At 33.7% G+C, this 14,929-nt stretch overlaps 3 protein-coding genes across 3 annotated transcripts; all 3 read right to left on the bottom strand.

Annotated features, from left to right (window-relative positions):
* Positions 1 to 167: 167 nt before the first annotated feature.
* On the bottom strand, positions 168 to 1,529 carry LOC148202039 (uncharacterized). The gene is made up of 4 exons (XM_088108539.1): positions 1,279 to 1,529; positions 972 to 1,188; positions 725 to 886; positions 168 to 643 (listed from the first exon to the last, which is right to left on the bottom strand). Exons 1-4 carry the CDS (start codon positions 1,450 to 1,452, stop codon positions 168 to 170), a joined length of 1,029 nt encoding a protein of 342 aa, XP_087964665.1. The 5' UTR covers positions 1,453 to 1,529.
* A 7,176-nt stretch (positions 1,530 to 8,705) lies between these two features.
* Positions 8,706 to 9,970, bottom strand: LOC148202038 (uncharacterized). Its single transcript, XM_088109509.1, has 3 exons — positions 9,719 to 9,970; positions 9,173 to 9,577; positions 8,706 to 8,774 (listed from the first exon to the last, which is right to left on the bottom strand). Exons 1-3 carry the CDS (start codon positions 9,968 to 9,970, stop codon positions 8,706 to 8,708), a joined length of 726 nt encoding a protein of 241 aa, XP_087965635.1.
* Positions 9,971 to 12,892: 2,922 nt separating this feature from the next.
* On the bottom strand, positions 12,893 to 14,293 carry LOC148202037 (uncharacterized). Its single transcript, XM_088108523.1, has 4 exons — positions 14,004 to 14,293; positions 13,697 to 13,913; positions 13,450 to 13,611; positions 12,893 to 13,368 (listed from the first exon to the last, which is right to left on the bottom strand). Exons 1-4 carry the CDS (start codon positions 14,175 to 14,177, stop codon positions 12,893 to 12,895), a joined length of 1,029 nt encoding a protein of 342 aa, XP_087964649.1. The 5' UTR covers positions 14,178 to 14,293.
* Positions 14,294 to 14,929: the final 636 nt, after the last annotated feature.

Genomic DNA, 14,929 nt, shown 5'->3' with positions numbered 1-14,929 from the left:
CCAGATGAATACAATATATTCCTACAAGAAAGAAGTAAGCTAAAATCACTGAAAGATAAATCATTTTGGCTTTATCTAATAACCAAAAGCTAATAAACTAGAACTGCATGTCCCCTTTTGTGTCAGATGTTATTGCATAGAATCACATCAATCTAAACAAAAAACCTTCATGCATCAACCTGAGTTAAAGCTGGACCATCAAAATAATCTTCAGCAAAGATGCCTATGTCTTTGAAAGAGAAGTTTGACCAGTACTCCATATCTAAATCTGAAAACTTAACGTGTGATAGATCCAACTGTGAATGCTCCTTCTCTGTTTCTGGGATGGAAAACTCATTTGGTATTGAATTTTCCAAAAATACATGAGAGGCATTGCAGTCTAATTCCCTCTTATCTTCTGTGTCAGAATCTGAACTTATAGGAGAAGGGTGAAGGCTGGGTTGATTACTTATTTCTTCTTCAGGACAGACCACAACAGCCTCACAATGAGTAACAACATCCTTATTACATGTTGTAACAGATTTATTGGTTGCTGTTCCAGGTTGTGTCTCTATGATTGATGAGGTGGTGGGAACTTGTGAACCTGTAGCTGTGGAATTCACAATTAATGATTGAGTCCCTAATGGTGGGAGCACGTTTAGACCTGAGAGAGAACATGAAATAAAAGAGTTAAAATTAAATTGAAAAGATATTGTATGCTTAACATAGACAGAAACCATTATACCTTTAACTTGATTTTTCTTCCCAGGTGGTCTACCACGAGGTTTTTTTGCAATTGTGGGCGCATGTATTGCTTCACTATTCTTTCTCTTGTTAGACTGCTGCCCGTGTATTTTGTTGTATGTGTTTGTGTTCTGAACAAAGGAGGTGGTACCAGTACACACACCTAAAAAAATAAAATCAAAACTATAACACTTCGAGGACTGTAATTTCAGGAATGAAAAAAAACACCAATGTTTAAATTCATGTACCTGAAGGGGTTTTATTCGTAACAGGAATATCTATTGGGATTAGCCTCTGAAAGGAACGATAAGCATAGACGACATTTTGCACTTCCTGCACCAATTTCTCAACTCTGTACTTTTCTTGCATGATCGCAACCCTTTCTTGATTCAAGATTAAGTTTTTTCTCTTCAAAAATATATAATCATCGAGTATATGCTTTAAATTTAACGAAGGCTTGTATATCTAGAAAACAAAAAAGGAAAAATTAAATGAATTTGGTTAAGAGAGAAAGAGAAAAAGAGTTGTGCATTGTTAAAAGGAGAAAAAGAAAACCTGATTGAATGAGGAACCGGCGAAGAGGGAGGATGCTTCCATGCGGAAGGTGGCACGCGTATGCGATAAGTTGTTGGCGCAGAGATACTGGTCTACTATGAATGCAACTTGACTCGGCGAAATGTTAACCTTTCCGAACGATTCTTCCACTCCCAGGCTTTCTTGCATCATCATTTTTTATTTCTTAGAATGCAAGCAAAGAGAAATCGTGATGGCACTGTGTGAGGACAGTTTGTATTTAAACACACCAGTTTCCCACCTCTTGAATAATTTTTTTAAAATATTTTATGTTTTTTTCACTTTTAATTTCCCCTTATCCTTTTATTCAATTCTTTTCTTCACTTCTATTTACTTAAAAATAGTTATTCTAAACTCTAATCACTCTTTTGAAATTCCAAGAAAAATCTATTAATTAGATTCAATTATTCACTCTCAATTATAAATAACTTATATTTAATCAAATCTATGTTAATATATCAGTAAATTAACAATCTTTTATTTTCTAAATTTATAAATATTTTTTTAAAAATTATTCATTTTTCATCCAAAATAAAGTATATTTGAGATTGTTACTTTTAACCCACTACCTAATCTAATTAAAAAGTTGTGTATTGAAAATAAATTCTCGAATTGTTCTTTTTTCTTATATCTTTTGGTTATAAAATTACAAATAGTAAAATGTTTATAACGCATTAGAAAATTCTATGAAATTGTCCATATTTGTGCATAGTTACATTTATTATTAAACTTTCAATCCTCAATTCATGTTGTAGTACTAAGGAAAGGGTTTCAGTAATTAAATGGATTTGAGAGGATTTAAAGTTAATTTTTTTATTGTTTATTTCAGTGGATTTTGGAAGTAAAGTTTGTGAGAATTAGTGTATAATTTGATTGATGTGACAGATCAAAAAATTTTACTTCCAAATTCATTCTCACTTACCTCCAAAATCCACTCAAATATATAACAAAAGATTTACCTTCAAATCCTCCCAAATTCATTCAAGTGAACAAGGGCCAAAATTTGAGTTCTAATTACATCAAACTCATCATTCAACCTACTAAGGAACTTTATAATGCAATCTTCTTTACCAATTTGTTTTTCGTCGTTGCTAGCTACATAAACACATTTAACACTGGATCATGTGGTGGAAGACCCACTGCACAAGGAGGATTTTCATTTTAGTTATTACAAGAACTTAATGTTTTTCCTGCCATCATGGGAAATGAAATATTTAAAACTCTTCAAATTCAAGAGCTATAATTGTAAAATACAGATAAAAAAAAGTCACAAGGGACAAAGAAAATTAAGACTTGAGAAATAATTTCTTCTTCGTTTATTCAATTTAATAAACAGAAAAAACCAGTAACAACATATATAAGTGTTTGATTGTTCGAGACCAAACACTCCTATTAGCATAAAACCTAACGGGGTCTTACTTACTGTACACCACGATTTCTTAATTTCCCCTTATCCTTTTATTCAATTCTTTTCTTCATTCTATTTACTTAAAAATAGTTATTGTAAATTCTAATCACTCTTTTGAAATTCCAAGAAAAATCTATTAATTAGGTTCAATTATTCACTCTCAATTATAAATAACTTATATTTAATCAAATTTATGTTAATATATCAGTAAATTAACAATCTTTTATTTTCTAAATTTATAAATAATTTTTTAAAAATTAATCATTTTTCATCCAAAATAAAGTATATTTGAGATTGTTACTTTTAACCCACTACCTAATCTAATTAAAAAGTTGTGTATTGAAAATAAATTCTCGAAATGTTCTTTTTTCTTATATCTTTTGGTTATAAAATTACAAATAGTAAAATGTTTATAAGGCATTGGAAAATTCTTTGAAATTGTCCATTTGTGCATAGTTACATTTATTATTAAGACTTGAGAAATAATTTCTTCTTCCTTTATTCAATTTAATAAACAGAAAAAACGAGTAACAACATATATAAGTGTTTGATTGTTCGAGACCAAACACTCCTAATAACAAAAAACCTAACGGAGTTTTACTTATTGTACACTAGATTTCTTTCCAAATCCATAAAATTTTCAAAATAACCATTTTACTGTTTGAAAAATTGTCTTCCAGAATTATGTTCTAGAAACGTTACGGAATTTCCAGAATTATATTTGCTAATGAAATTATAGGAACATAGTTTTCGAAATAAATATTTCAGAATAGAATTTTTCATATACATGTATTATAGAATAGATTTTTGAACAAAAAAGTTTAAAATAATATATAATATCTTTCGGAATGAGGTTTTTTAAATACTTCTAATATATTGTGAAAGTCATTTTTAAAATATATTTGGGAAAGAGCTTTTTCAAGATGATTTTTTTTTCTGCATTTTTTTCTTTTCTATGTCTAGAACATTCATTCTCGTCTTCTTCCTCTGCAGCAGTAATGATGAAAGCGGCGGTGATAGCAGTAATAATGACAATATGACGATGTGGTAAAGTGTTAGAAAATATTTGAGTTTTTTTCTATTAAGTCAAGCTTCTAATCATTTAAAGGAAAATTTCAAGAGCTCGGTAGCATGCTATATCAGAAGGGTTGTGAAAAATTTTCCATTAACACTATTCAACCCCTCCCCCTTCTAATGTGTTTTTGGTACTTCGTTTATTTTGTTAATCCCAATGATAAAAATACTAGTTATACATCAACTTCTGAAAATAAGAAGATGTCCAAATCCAATAAGAAAGGATAAAATGCTAGATGGGTACCCAAATACGAAATAATCTTTCTTGCAAATATGCTTAACAGTAAAACAGAAACCCTGGTCCTGGTAATTGAACAATGGGTGCTCATGACACATGACCGGGAGAAATGTGTATGTTCCAAAGTCTAAGGAGTAAGAAGGGAGGAATAGTAATCTACGAAGGAAACCAAAAAGGCAAAATAATTGGCATTGGAAAGATATGTACAGACATTTCCCCCTTTATTGATAATGTATTCACTAACATAATTTGTTTAACATAAGTCAATTATGTGACAGTGAATATAATGTTGTTTCCGAAAAAGGCCAATGTAGAGTCATAGACAACAAAGGTCTACTAGTATTTTCTGTTGATATGCAAGGAAACTTATACAAGATAGACCTAAATGAGTTGCATGCTCAAAGTGTTTCATGTCTAGTGTCTATAAAAGATGAGGCAATGATATGGCATCATAAATATGGACATGCAAACATGAGATTAATCTCAAAGTTGCAATACCATGACATTGTAAGAGGGTTGCCTAAAGTGTCATTCAACACAGTCTTTTGTGATACTTACGTGAAAGACAAACATGTCAAAGAATCTTTTAAATGTAAAAATGTTATTTATACTAAAAGACCTTTTGAGTTGTCTCATATAGAAGTATTTGGTCTTACAAAAACCACATTTGTAAGTGATAAATGTTATGGACTAGTAGTAGTCAACGACTTCACTAGATGGACATGGGTAAAATTCTTAACCTATAAGGATGGTGCTTTTGACACCTTTTCTAAACTTTATAAGGTAGAAAATGAAAAAGATTGTAAGATTATGACAATGAGAAGTGACCAATGGTGGAGAATTCGAAAATGAACATTTTTAAAAAATTTACAAAAATTCTTAAATAAATCAAACTCATAAAAGGATAGAAAAAAAACAAAGAAAAAAATCATTACAAAACACAACATCCATTTATTTGAAAATTGAAAATTTTATAAAAAAAGAACAAAATAAAATAAAAATTAACAAGTCTGAATCTATTTCTATTGAACCTAACTATCCGCCTTAGTTTCACTCTTCTCCAATTTCCATCTTATCATTGAAGAAAGAAATAGGGAGGGAAATCCTAGTTCACCTAAAACTTATATATTTTGTGGGACCATTTTGATGAATAATATAAAGCAGTAAATGTAAGGTTCTATATAAAACCAAAGCCGTTTTTGGTTAGTATTGCTTGAACACACTCAAAACACCTGCTGTTAATTGGTCATTGTCTTGTTGCATTCTTTCTCAATCTCACAAGTTCTTTCTCCTTTCCATTTCTTCATTACTGTGTACACAAATATTTCCCAAAACTATTGTCAAATTATAAATCAATTTATAATATAAAATTAAGTATAAATCTTATTTTAAGGTTTTGTAGAACTAAATTATATTTAAAATCTATTTCTTAATAATTAAGACTTTAAAATATCTCATTTTATATTTAAATTCAATTCACATATTCAAAGTAGTCAAATTATACAATAATTCTGCTAAAAAGAAAGAAGATAATACAAAACAATATAATAAATAATAAAAATATTGAATTAATATCATTTTTAGTTGGGATGAATATTAGATCTTTTTACAAAAAAATGGTGTAATTCAAAGTTAATATTACAAAACTTAGGCATTTTTTTAAAAATATTTTTTTTTATCACCACGAGTAAGTCATGTTAATTTGAGTACATATATTGTGACGTCCCAATATATAATAAAGTCATCATCATGCATAATATAGGAAAGCAGTCAAGAGTAATTAGGATTTCAGTCATCCTTAGAATAGTGTGGAATTGAAAACTAGAGTATTAGAGTTTCTCCCCGGAAATTACAAAGAATTTAAAACTTTAGATGCATTAAAGTCCTTCCAAATAATATGAGTTCATGGAATTAAAAGCTAGCAAATCTAAGTTGTAACACTGCCGTCCCCATCAAGAGTTGCTTCCAAAGTGTCCTCCTCGCTCTCTGCTCCCACCCAAGTGGATGATCATCGCAAAAGGAAACATACACAAGCAACAACAACCAAGCAAGCAAGGGTGAGCTAGATATAAAATCATGTTATAACAGTCACAGACAACATGCAAATAAAGACAAATACAATACACTACACACACATGACTTGTTGCACTTAAACTTGACTCATCCGGACTAGAATGATTGCCGAGCTATGGCGAGTTATGCACTCGTGGTGGCCTCTACTGCTTTGCAAAGCCATTGCCAATGGGTTTTACCCTACCACACTCACGAGGTTAGTTCGTCATCATTCACCTTGGGTCATACTGGAAGCACCCAAGACTAGGACCTCCTGCTACTCCTCACCACATGAATCAATCCTCTCTACTTGAGAATGAAAGACCATTGGAGCGTCAGGAAAACCCCCAAGACTGAGCTACCATGCAATTCATTCTAAACATTACTAGGGCACCACCATGAATGTTCTCCTGAAAGATCATGGAATTACGTCCAACACTATAGGGCACCACCATGTGACCTCGCTTTGAAATCCATGGAATTACGTCCATCAACCATACTAGTACAAGCACATATTTTTAACCACCAAACATGTTTCACATACTCACATAATTGTAATATAATCACATTATCGAATCATACTATGCGTTGCAATCATCCCACACACATAATTCAACCCAAAACAAGAGCAAAAGAGGCTGGAACCAAACACTATGAGCTTTGGTCGAGCGCTTAAGGCTTTGGTCGAACGGTATGACTTTGGCCTCGCATCGAGAGCTTTGGCCGAACGCTACCAAATAAACCCTGACCGAACGGTACCAAATCAACACCTAACCGAATGGTACCAAATCAACACCTAACCGAACGCTACTAAATCAACCCTGACCGAACGCTACCAAATTACACCTGACCGAACGCTACCAAATCAACACCTGCCCGAACGGTACCAAATCAACCCTGACCGAATGGTACCAAATCAACCATAATCAAACGATACCAAATCACCACCTGACCGAACGCTACCAAATAAACCCTGACCAAACGCTACCAAATCAACACCTAACCGAACGCTATTAAATCAACCCTGACCGAACGCTACCAAATAAACCCTGACCGAACGCTACCAAATCAACACCTAACCGAACGGTACCAAAACAACACCTAACCGAACGCTATTAAATCAACCCTGACCGAACGCTACAAAATAAACCCTGACCGAACGCTACCAAATCAACACCTAACCGAACGCTACTAAATCAACCCTGATCGAACGCCACCAAATAAACCCTGACCGAACGTGTTCAAGACCGAACGCTAGGGGTTTTGGCCGAGCATGTAGAGCTTTGGCCAAACGGTTTGATCTTTGGCCGAACACTAAGAGCTTTGGCCGAACGGTTTGATCTTCGGCTGAGCTCTAAGAGCTTGGCCGAACGGTAGGAGCTTTGACCGAGTACTGAGACCTTTGGCCGAACGCTATGAGGCCGAATGCTACCCAGATATAGGGTAACTAAAACCGAATGGTACTGACCGAGAGCAGCACCAAACCGAACGATATAAGACTGAGAGCAGCATAAGACCGAACGGTCAGCTGTAGCATTCTACAACAGAAATTTTAAGTTCCACAATTACTCATACAGATTCATACAAAACAAGGTCACTCTAAACACAAATTTGTTCATCAAACAACAGAATATTACAGATCTCAGCACATGTATTGTTCATACAACCCATAGAAAAGTATCTAGCTCCCCTTACTTGGGTTTCTCCAAGCACAACTATTGAAATTGTCCTAGCAGTACCCTTGACAGCACAAGAACTCAACCTGCCCCGATCGGAAAGAAGAAGACGTTCGATAGATAATACATATCTTACAGGAGTATTAGTAGATTAAGAGATAATAGAAGAACTTACCTCAGGATTGTTCTCAATGAAAGGGTCGAGTGCTTCGGAGCGAGGGGGCTCTTCACTTCCTTTATTGATATACGCTTCATTGACGGGAACTTCTTCACTAGCAATTTTTTCACTAATTTCTTCACTAGTAATTCCTTCATTAGTAGAAGGATCTTCTTCACTCTGTTCCATTTCTGTAGGTTCATCCTCGATTACTCCTTCAATTTCTTATTCATGCTCTCCAATTTGTTTTTTTTCAAAAACTGATGATGGAGCTGCCAAGTACCAATTTCGCTCTTTATTCATGGACTCCCCCTGGAGAGCATAATTGTGTACTATAGGAGAAAAGAAAGGTTCAGATTCTAGGAAAGTCACATCCATAGTGATATAGGTTCTATCGGTGGTAGGATCATGACATGAAAATTCTGTAAAATTTGAAACACTTCATCTTTAGTCTTCATCAAATAAACCCATGTCATTCGTGTGCAATCATCGACAAATATTACAAACCAACGGTGACCAGATACAATAGTCCTAGGGGAAGGTCCCCACACATCAGAGTGTATTAGAGCAAAAGGAACACTGCTTTTATTCAAACTCATATGATAGGAGGTTCTATGGCTTTTAGCCAGAATACAAGTATTACATGTAAACTCAGCATTTTTCAAATTTAAAAATCAATCTGGAAATAAGTTTCTCAAATAATCGAATGATGGATGTCCCAACTAACGATGCCCAAACCATATTTCCCGTTCTTTGCCACTGACCCGGTGGTGCACATGATATGCTTCTCCTTTGTTAAAATCATCAAGGTAGTATAGCCCCCCCTCCCTCCCTCTTAGTACCACGTCCAATAAGCTTCTTGCCGAGAACATTCTGAAGAAGGAAAAAAGTAGAGTACATCAATAGCACACAATTGAGTTCTTCAGTTATTCTACTTACAGACATTAATTTATTAGATAGTGTAGGAACAAGAAGAGTGTGAGATAAGGAGAGTGAGGGTGATAATGTCACAGTTCCAGCACTTGTGACCGGATATGTAACTCCATTTGCATTTGCAATGCAAGTCCTACGTGGTGGGGTTGAATGAGAGAAGTTTGTGGGATCAAAAGTCATATGGTATGTTGCCCTAGAGTCAATAATTCATGCATTTGCATGTTGAGACTTAGAACTACAAAAACCTTGACCGCAGTTACCTGGTTCCATTGAGACGGAGGAGCTGGTCATAGGAACAAGCGACAATCAAGACTCGGCAGTGACTATCGCAACTTTACCAGTGCCTCCTCTAGTGAAGTGGTTTCTTTTTTCTTCTTAGCTTGCAACTCATGCCACCATTCTCGATACCCATGTAACTTGAAACAAGTTTCACGAGTATGTCTAGTGTTTCCACAATGTGTGCACTTTCCTCCATCGAATGGGCCTTTTGACTTCAAGACGGAGTTGTGTTTCCCAGCCACTAGTGTTGGTTGTTGACCAATTTTTGAGCCTTTAGTGGCCATAACCGCACCACTTTTTATATTCTCTACCCCAGATGTCATCACGGTCTGACGAGTGTCCTCTCTTAGAACATATGGATAAGTCTGCTCGATCGTGTGAAATGGCTTCAGTTGGAGTATGTCACTTCGAATCTTATCAAGTCGGTCGTCCAATCCATCGAGAAAGATATAAATTCTTTCCTCCTATAGCAAATCATTGTATTTTTGTATATCTTTCCCGCATTCCATGGGATTAAGACGTCAAAACTCTATCTCACGCCACAACCCTTGTAGATCATTAGAATATGTTTCAATCAATCCCCCCTTCTGCCGCATCCGGGTTACCTTCCGTCGAAGGTCATAAACCTGTAACGTATCATATCCATCAAAGTATGTCGTGCCAATGGCGTCCCATACCTCTTTAGCGATTGGAAAGCGGATAAAATTCCCCACCAGTGAAAGATGCATTAAGTTGATCAACCATCCTTTCACTATCGCGTTCTCAGTTTGCCATTTACGGAATGCGGAATCAATTTTCGATGACGGAGGAAAAGATCCATCAATATATCCCAGTTTGGCTTTGCTTGAGATGTACATCTCAGCCACCTAGGACCGTAGGGCATAGTTGGAACCATCCAACTTGATGTTGATCGGTACTATTGAAGAATCAGAGATTGACGATTGTGATGTGGGTTGCGCTTTCGAGAAAGCCTCCGTCATTTTGGCCGTAAGATTTTCACAAATGGACTCGGCAGCAGAAGCATTTGATGGCTGCACCGTGGAATCGCCATTCGCTGAAGAATCTCCCATTTCGGATGAATCACCCATCTATTTAGAGTTGTTTGCATCCCAAGATTATGCTCTTGATACCATGTATTAAAACTGAAGGTATTTTATTCACCTTAATCTTTTATTGAGTCGTTTACAGGGTATAAATAGATATAGGGAAGAGGAATTTTAGGCGCTTTTCTAGCCTATTCACGATGCTCCTAACTAAACATAAGTTTATCCCTTGATATACGTGATTTGAAAGCAATTACAATAAATGTTCCTAATTTTATGAGATTATAATGACTCATGCCAACAACTGAGACATGTGACAGTTAACACACCTTCTCCCTAGTAATTTTTTGGAACAAACATCTGAAAAAGAAGAACTCTAGTTACTTCAAGAAGATTACAATTCTTTTCGTTTTTGTAACCCTGTTTTTGTTTAAGAGTGTTTACACATGTTAGTTCATGAACAATACCATTATGAGACAAATAATTGAGAAATTCATTATTCAAATATTCACTACCACCATGAGACCTAATTCTTTTAATATTTTTTCCAAATTGATTTTGGACAATACGGAAAAAATTAACAAAGATTTGGAAAACTTCTAATTTGTGTTTCATAAGGTATGTCCACATGACACTAGTACAATCGTCAATAAAGGTAACAAATCATTTGGCTCCAAAAATATATTCTACGATAGGTCCTCAAACATCATAATGAATTAAATCAAATGGAGAAATACTCTTTTTATTACTAATAGGATAAGATGCACGATGGTGTTTTGACAACTTACAAATAAAAGACTCAACAGACTTCTTGTTAAACAAATGAAGAAATAAGGATTTGATAAGATTGAATGAAGGATTCCCAAGCCTTTTATAGGTAAAATCGTCTCTCCCGTAGCAAGGTCTTGAAAAAGACAATAAGTTGAAAAAAATGTTATTGAACAATTTAAATCATGTGTGACTTTTCTCTTAAAGATAAAACTATTAGCTAATTGTGGAACATGTAAAACATCCTTTAATACAATAGATGAGTCCAAAATTATACTCACAAAGTCGCATATAGGTATACCCTGACCATTCGCAACTGTAGTAAGTTGTTCTCAATTTGTTTTACCATATGAGTTGAAGGACACATGAAAAGGTGGCATATGATCAGTTGCTCCTGAATCAAGAATTCAAATACCTTGAGACACATGACCAACAATATTGAGATAAATCTTAGCTTTCATGGATAGAGTACAGGATCCAGAGGGCTTACTCATTGATTCAACCATTGCTTCCAAACACTCGAATTACTCTTTATAAGCTTTCATATCAAGAGACATAAATGTTTTTCCCCAAACTGAGTTGTCTGTGCGAGAACAGAGATAGAGAAGAAGCTTGAAGCTTTTGGGTTTGCTCGCGAGAAATATAAAAGAGAAGAGATTAGGAAAAAAAACTCCGAATAAAGTTTTTTAGAGAAACCAACAATTGGGAAATTGGGATTTTTAATTAGGATTAGGTAATTTTTTTTATTAAAAGCTTTCCCCTTTTTAAGAGTAATAAAAAGAAAATTTAATTTTAAAAAAAATAAATTAAATTATTATTATTATTATTTTTTGCATATAATAGATATCTGCGAGTCGGATAGTATAATACTGACACCCAACCCGTTTAGAAACAGGTATTAAAATACTCGTTATTCGTTACCTGCAGATAATAAATATCTGTGTATAGTAACTATCCGTCATGGATTTTATCCACAATAGTAACTATCCATAATGGATTTTATTCCTAGATATTCGCGGACGCAAATTGTTTTTTCTTTCCCTAATCACAACCAGTAATATTCATTCTTTTATATGCTTTCAAGATTTTAGAAAATAAAAATAAAAATAAATATTAAGATGATGGATAATCTTTTTAAATAAATCTTCATTTAAAATGCTTTAGTTTTAATAAAAATATACAATTTACTTAATTACATCTAATAGTAATTATCAAGATGAATTATTCATTTTAATTATTTTATAAGGGTACTAATAATAATCACATTATCAGAATTACTCTTAAAAGTCTATGTAATAAACATGTAAATAAATAGAAAAAAGTAAGTAAGGGTTACAAAAGAACATGCTAAATAGGCTTTCAACACTAGGCCCAACATGTTTCTCCTTTCTATTTTTACTATTATTCTTGGATTTGTTTGAGAGTAGAACCGCAAAACTTCGGCGGAATTTCATAGCCAAAATAAAAAATGCCATATATTCCATTCCATCACAATGGTAACATATGATATGACAGTGTAGTAAAAAGATTTGCAGTCATTACAACCCATCACTTTTAAATGAGATTGGTTTCTTAACCATTTTTTAAGGCCCTACTCCTTGATAAGAAGCACGTTGATGTAGAGCAATTCAAAGCCCCTTCCATAAAAAATGTTTCTCTTTTATGCTAGTTCAAATTCGTAAGTTAAAATGTATATAATAAAAAAAATTCATCAGAGCAATCAAAGCCAAGGACAGATCCATCACTGTTAAAAAGAATTTGAAAACTTTATTCATTAGGAGAAATTTTCTTTACATGTTTTCCAGATGAATACAATATATTCCTACAAGAAAGAAGTAAGCTAAAATCACTGAAAGATAAATCATTTTGGCTTTATCTAATAACCAAAAGCTAATAAACTAGAACTGCATGTCCCCTTTTGTGTCAGATGTTATTGCATAGAATCACATCAATCTAAACAAAAAACCTTCATGCATCAACCTGAGTTAAAGCTGGACCATCAAAATAATCTTCAGCAAAGATGCCTATGTCTTTGAAAGAGAAGTTTGACCAGTACTCCATATCTAAATCTGAAAACTTAACGTGTGATAGATCCAACTGTGAATGCTCCTTCTCTGTTTCTGGGATGGAAAACTCATTTGGTATTGAATTTTCCAAAAATACATGAGAGGCATTGCAGTCTAATTCCCTCTTATCTTCTGTGTCAGAATCTGAACTTATAGGAGAAGGGTGAAGGCTGGGTTGATTACTTATTTCTTCTTCAGGACAGACCACAACAGCCTCACAATGAGTAACAACATCCTTATTACATGTTGTAACAGATTTATTGGTTGCTGTTCCAGGTTGTGTCTCTATGATTGATGAGGTGGTGGGAACTTGTGAACCTGTAGCTGTGGAATTCACAATTAATGATTGAGTCCCTAATGGTGGGAGCACGTTTAGACCTGAGAGAGAACATGAAATAAAAGAGTTAAAATTAAATTGAAAAGATATTGTATGCTTAACATAGACAGAAACCATTATACCTTTAACTTGATTTTTCTTCCCAGGTGGTCTACCACGAGGTTTTTTTGCAATTGTGGGCGCATGTATTGCTTCACTATTCTTTCTCTTGTTAGACTGCTGCCCGTGTATTTTGTTGTATGTGTTTGTGTTCTGAACAAAGGAGGTGGTACCAGTACACACACCTAAAAAAATAAAATCAAAACTATAACACTTCGAGGACTGTAATTTCAGGAATGAAAAAAAACACCAATGTTTAAATTCATGTACCTGAAGGGGTTTTATTCGTAACAGGAATATCTATTGGGATTAGCCTCTGAAAGGAACGATAAGCATAGACGACATTTTGCACTTCCTGCACCAATTTCTCAACTCTGTACTTTTCTTGCATGATCGCAACCCTTTCTTGATTCAAGATTAAGTTTTTTCTCTTCAAAAATATATAATCATCGAGTATATGCTTTAAATTTAACGAAGGCTTGTATATCTAGAAAACAAAAAAGGAAAAATTAAATGAATTTGGTTAAGAGAGAAAGAGAAAAAGAGTTGTGCATTGTTAAAAGGAGAAAAAGAAAACCTGATTGAATGAGGAACCGGCGAAGAGGGAGGATGCTTCCATGCGGAAGGTGGCACGCGTATGCGATAAGTTGTTGGCGCAGAGATACTGGTCTACTATGAATGCAACTTGACTCGGCGAAATGTTAACCTTTCCGAACGATTCTTCCACTCCCAGGCTTTCTTGCATCATCATTTTTTATTTCTTAGAATGCAAGCAAAGAGAAATCGTGATGGCACTGTGTGAGGACAGTTTGTATTTAAACACACCAGTTTCCCACCTTTTGAATAATTTTTTTAAAATATTTTATGTTTTTTTCACTTTTAATTTCCCCTTATCCTTTTATTCAATTCTTTTCTTCACTTCTATTTACTTAAAAATAGTTATTCTAAACTCTAATCACTCTTTTGAAATTCCAAGAAAAATCTATTAATTAGGTTCAATTATTCACTCTCAATTATAAATAACTTATATTTAATCAAATCTATGTTAATATATCAGTAAATTAACAATCTTTTATTTTCTAAATTTATAAATATTTTTTTAAAAATTATTCATTTTTCATCCAAAATAAAGTATATTTGAGATTGTTACTTTTAACCCACTACCTAATCTAATTAAAAAGTTGTGTATTGAAAATAAATTCTCGAAATGTTCTTTTTTCTTATATCTTTTGGTTATAAAATTACAAATAGTAAAATGTTTATAACGCATTAGAAAATTCTATGAAATTGTCCATATTTGTGCATAGTTACATTTATTATTAAACTTTCAATCCTCAATTCATGTTGTAGTACTAAGGAAAGGGTTTCAGTAATTAAATGGATTTGAGAGGATTTAAAGTTAATTTTTTTATTGTTTATTTCAGTGGATTTTGGAAGTAAAGTTTGTGAGAATTAGTGTAGAATTTGATTGATGTGACAGATCAAAAAATTTTACTTCCAAAT

Source organism: Vigna umbellata, chromosome 3, assembly GCF_029865625.1.
Source record: "Vigna umbellata cultivar VRB3 chromosome 3, Vumbellata_1.0, whole genome shotgun sequence".
In the NCBI taxonomy this organism is placed as follows: domain Eukaryota; kingdom Viridiplantae; phylum Streptophyta; class Magnoliopsida; order Fabales; family Fabaceae; genus Vigna; species Vigna umbellata.
Note: the sequence above shows the minus strand (reverse complement) of the source record. Positions and strands in the feature narration are given on the sequence as shown.

Coding starts and splice junctions, on each gene's coding strand:
- LOC148202039 (XM_088108539.1), bottom strand. CDS start 1,452: ATGATGATGCAAGAAAGCCTGGGAGTGGAAGAATCGTTCGGAAAGGTT. Junction 1,189..1,278: donor CCGGTTCCTCATTCAATCAG/GTTTTCTTTTTC, acceptor TTTGTTTTCTAG/ATATACAAGCCTTCGTTAAA. Junction 887..971: donor TACGAATAAAACCCCTTCAG/GTACATGAATTT, acceptor TTATTTTTTTAG/GTGTGTGTACTGGTACCACC.
- LOC148202037 (XM_088108523.1), bottom strand. CDS start 14,177: ATGATGATGCAAGAAAGCCTGGGAGTGGAAGAATCGTTCGGAAAGGTT. Junction 13,914..14,003: donor CCGGTTCCTCATTCAATCAG/GTTTTCTTTTTC, acceptor TTTGTTTTCTAG/ATATACAAGCCTTCGTTAAA. Junction 13,612..13,696: donor TACGAATAAAACCCCTTCAG/GTACATGAATTT, acceptor TTATTTTTTTAG/GTGTGTGTACTGGTACCACC.
- LOC148202038 (XM_088109509.1), bottom strand. CDS start 9,970: ATGTACATCTCAAGCAAAGCCAAACTGGGATATATTGATGGATCTTTT. Junction 9,578..9,718: donor TTTATGACCTTCGACGGAAG/GTAACCCGGATG, acceptor GATTTGCTATAG/GAGGAAAGAATTTATATCTT. Junction 8,775..9,172: donor CTTCACTAGAGGAGGCACTG/GTAAAGTTGCGA, acceptor TTCCTTCTTCAG/AATGTTCTCGGCAAGAAGCT.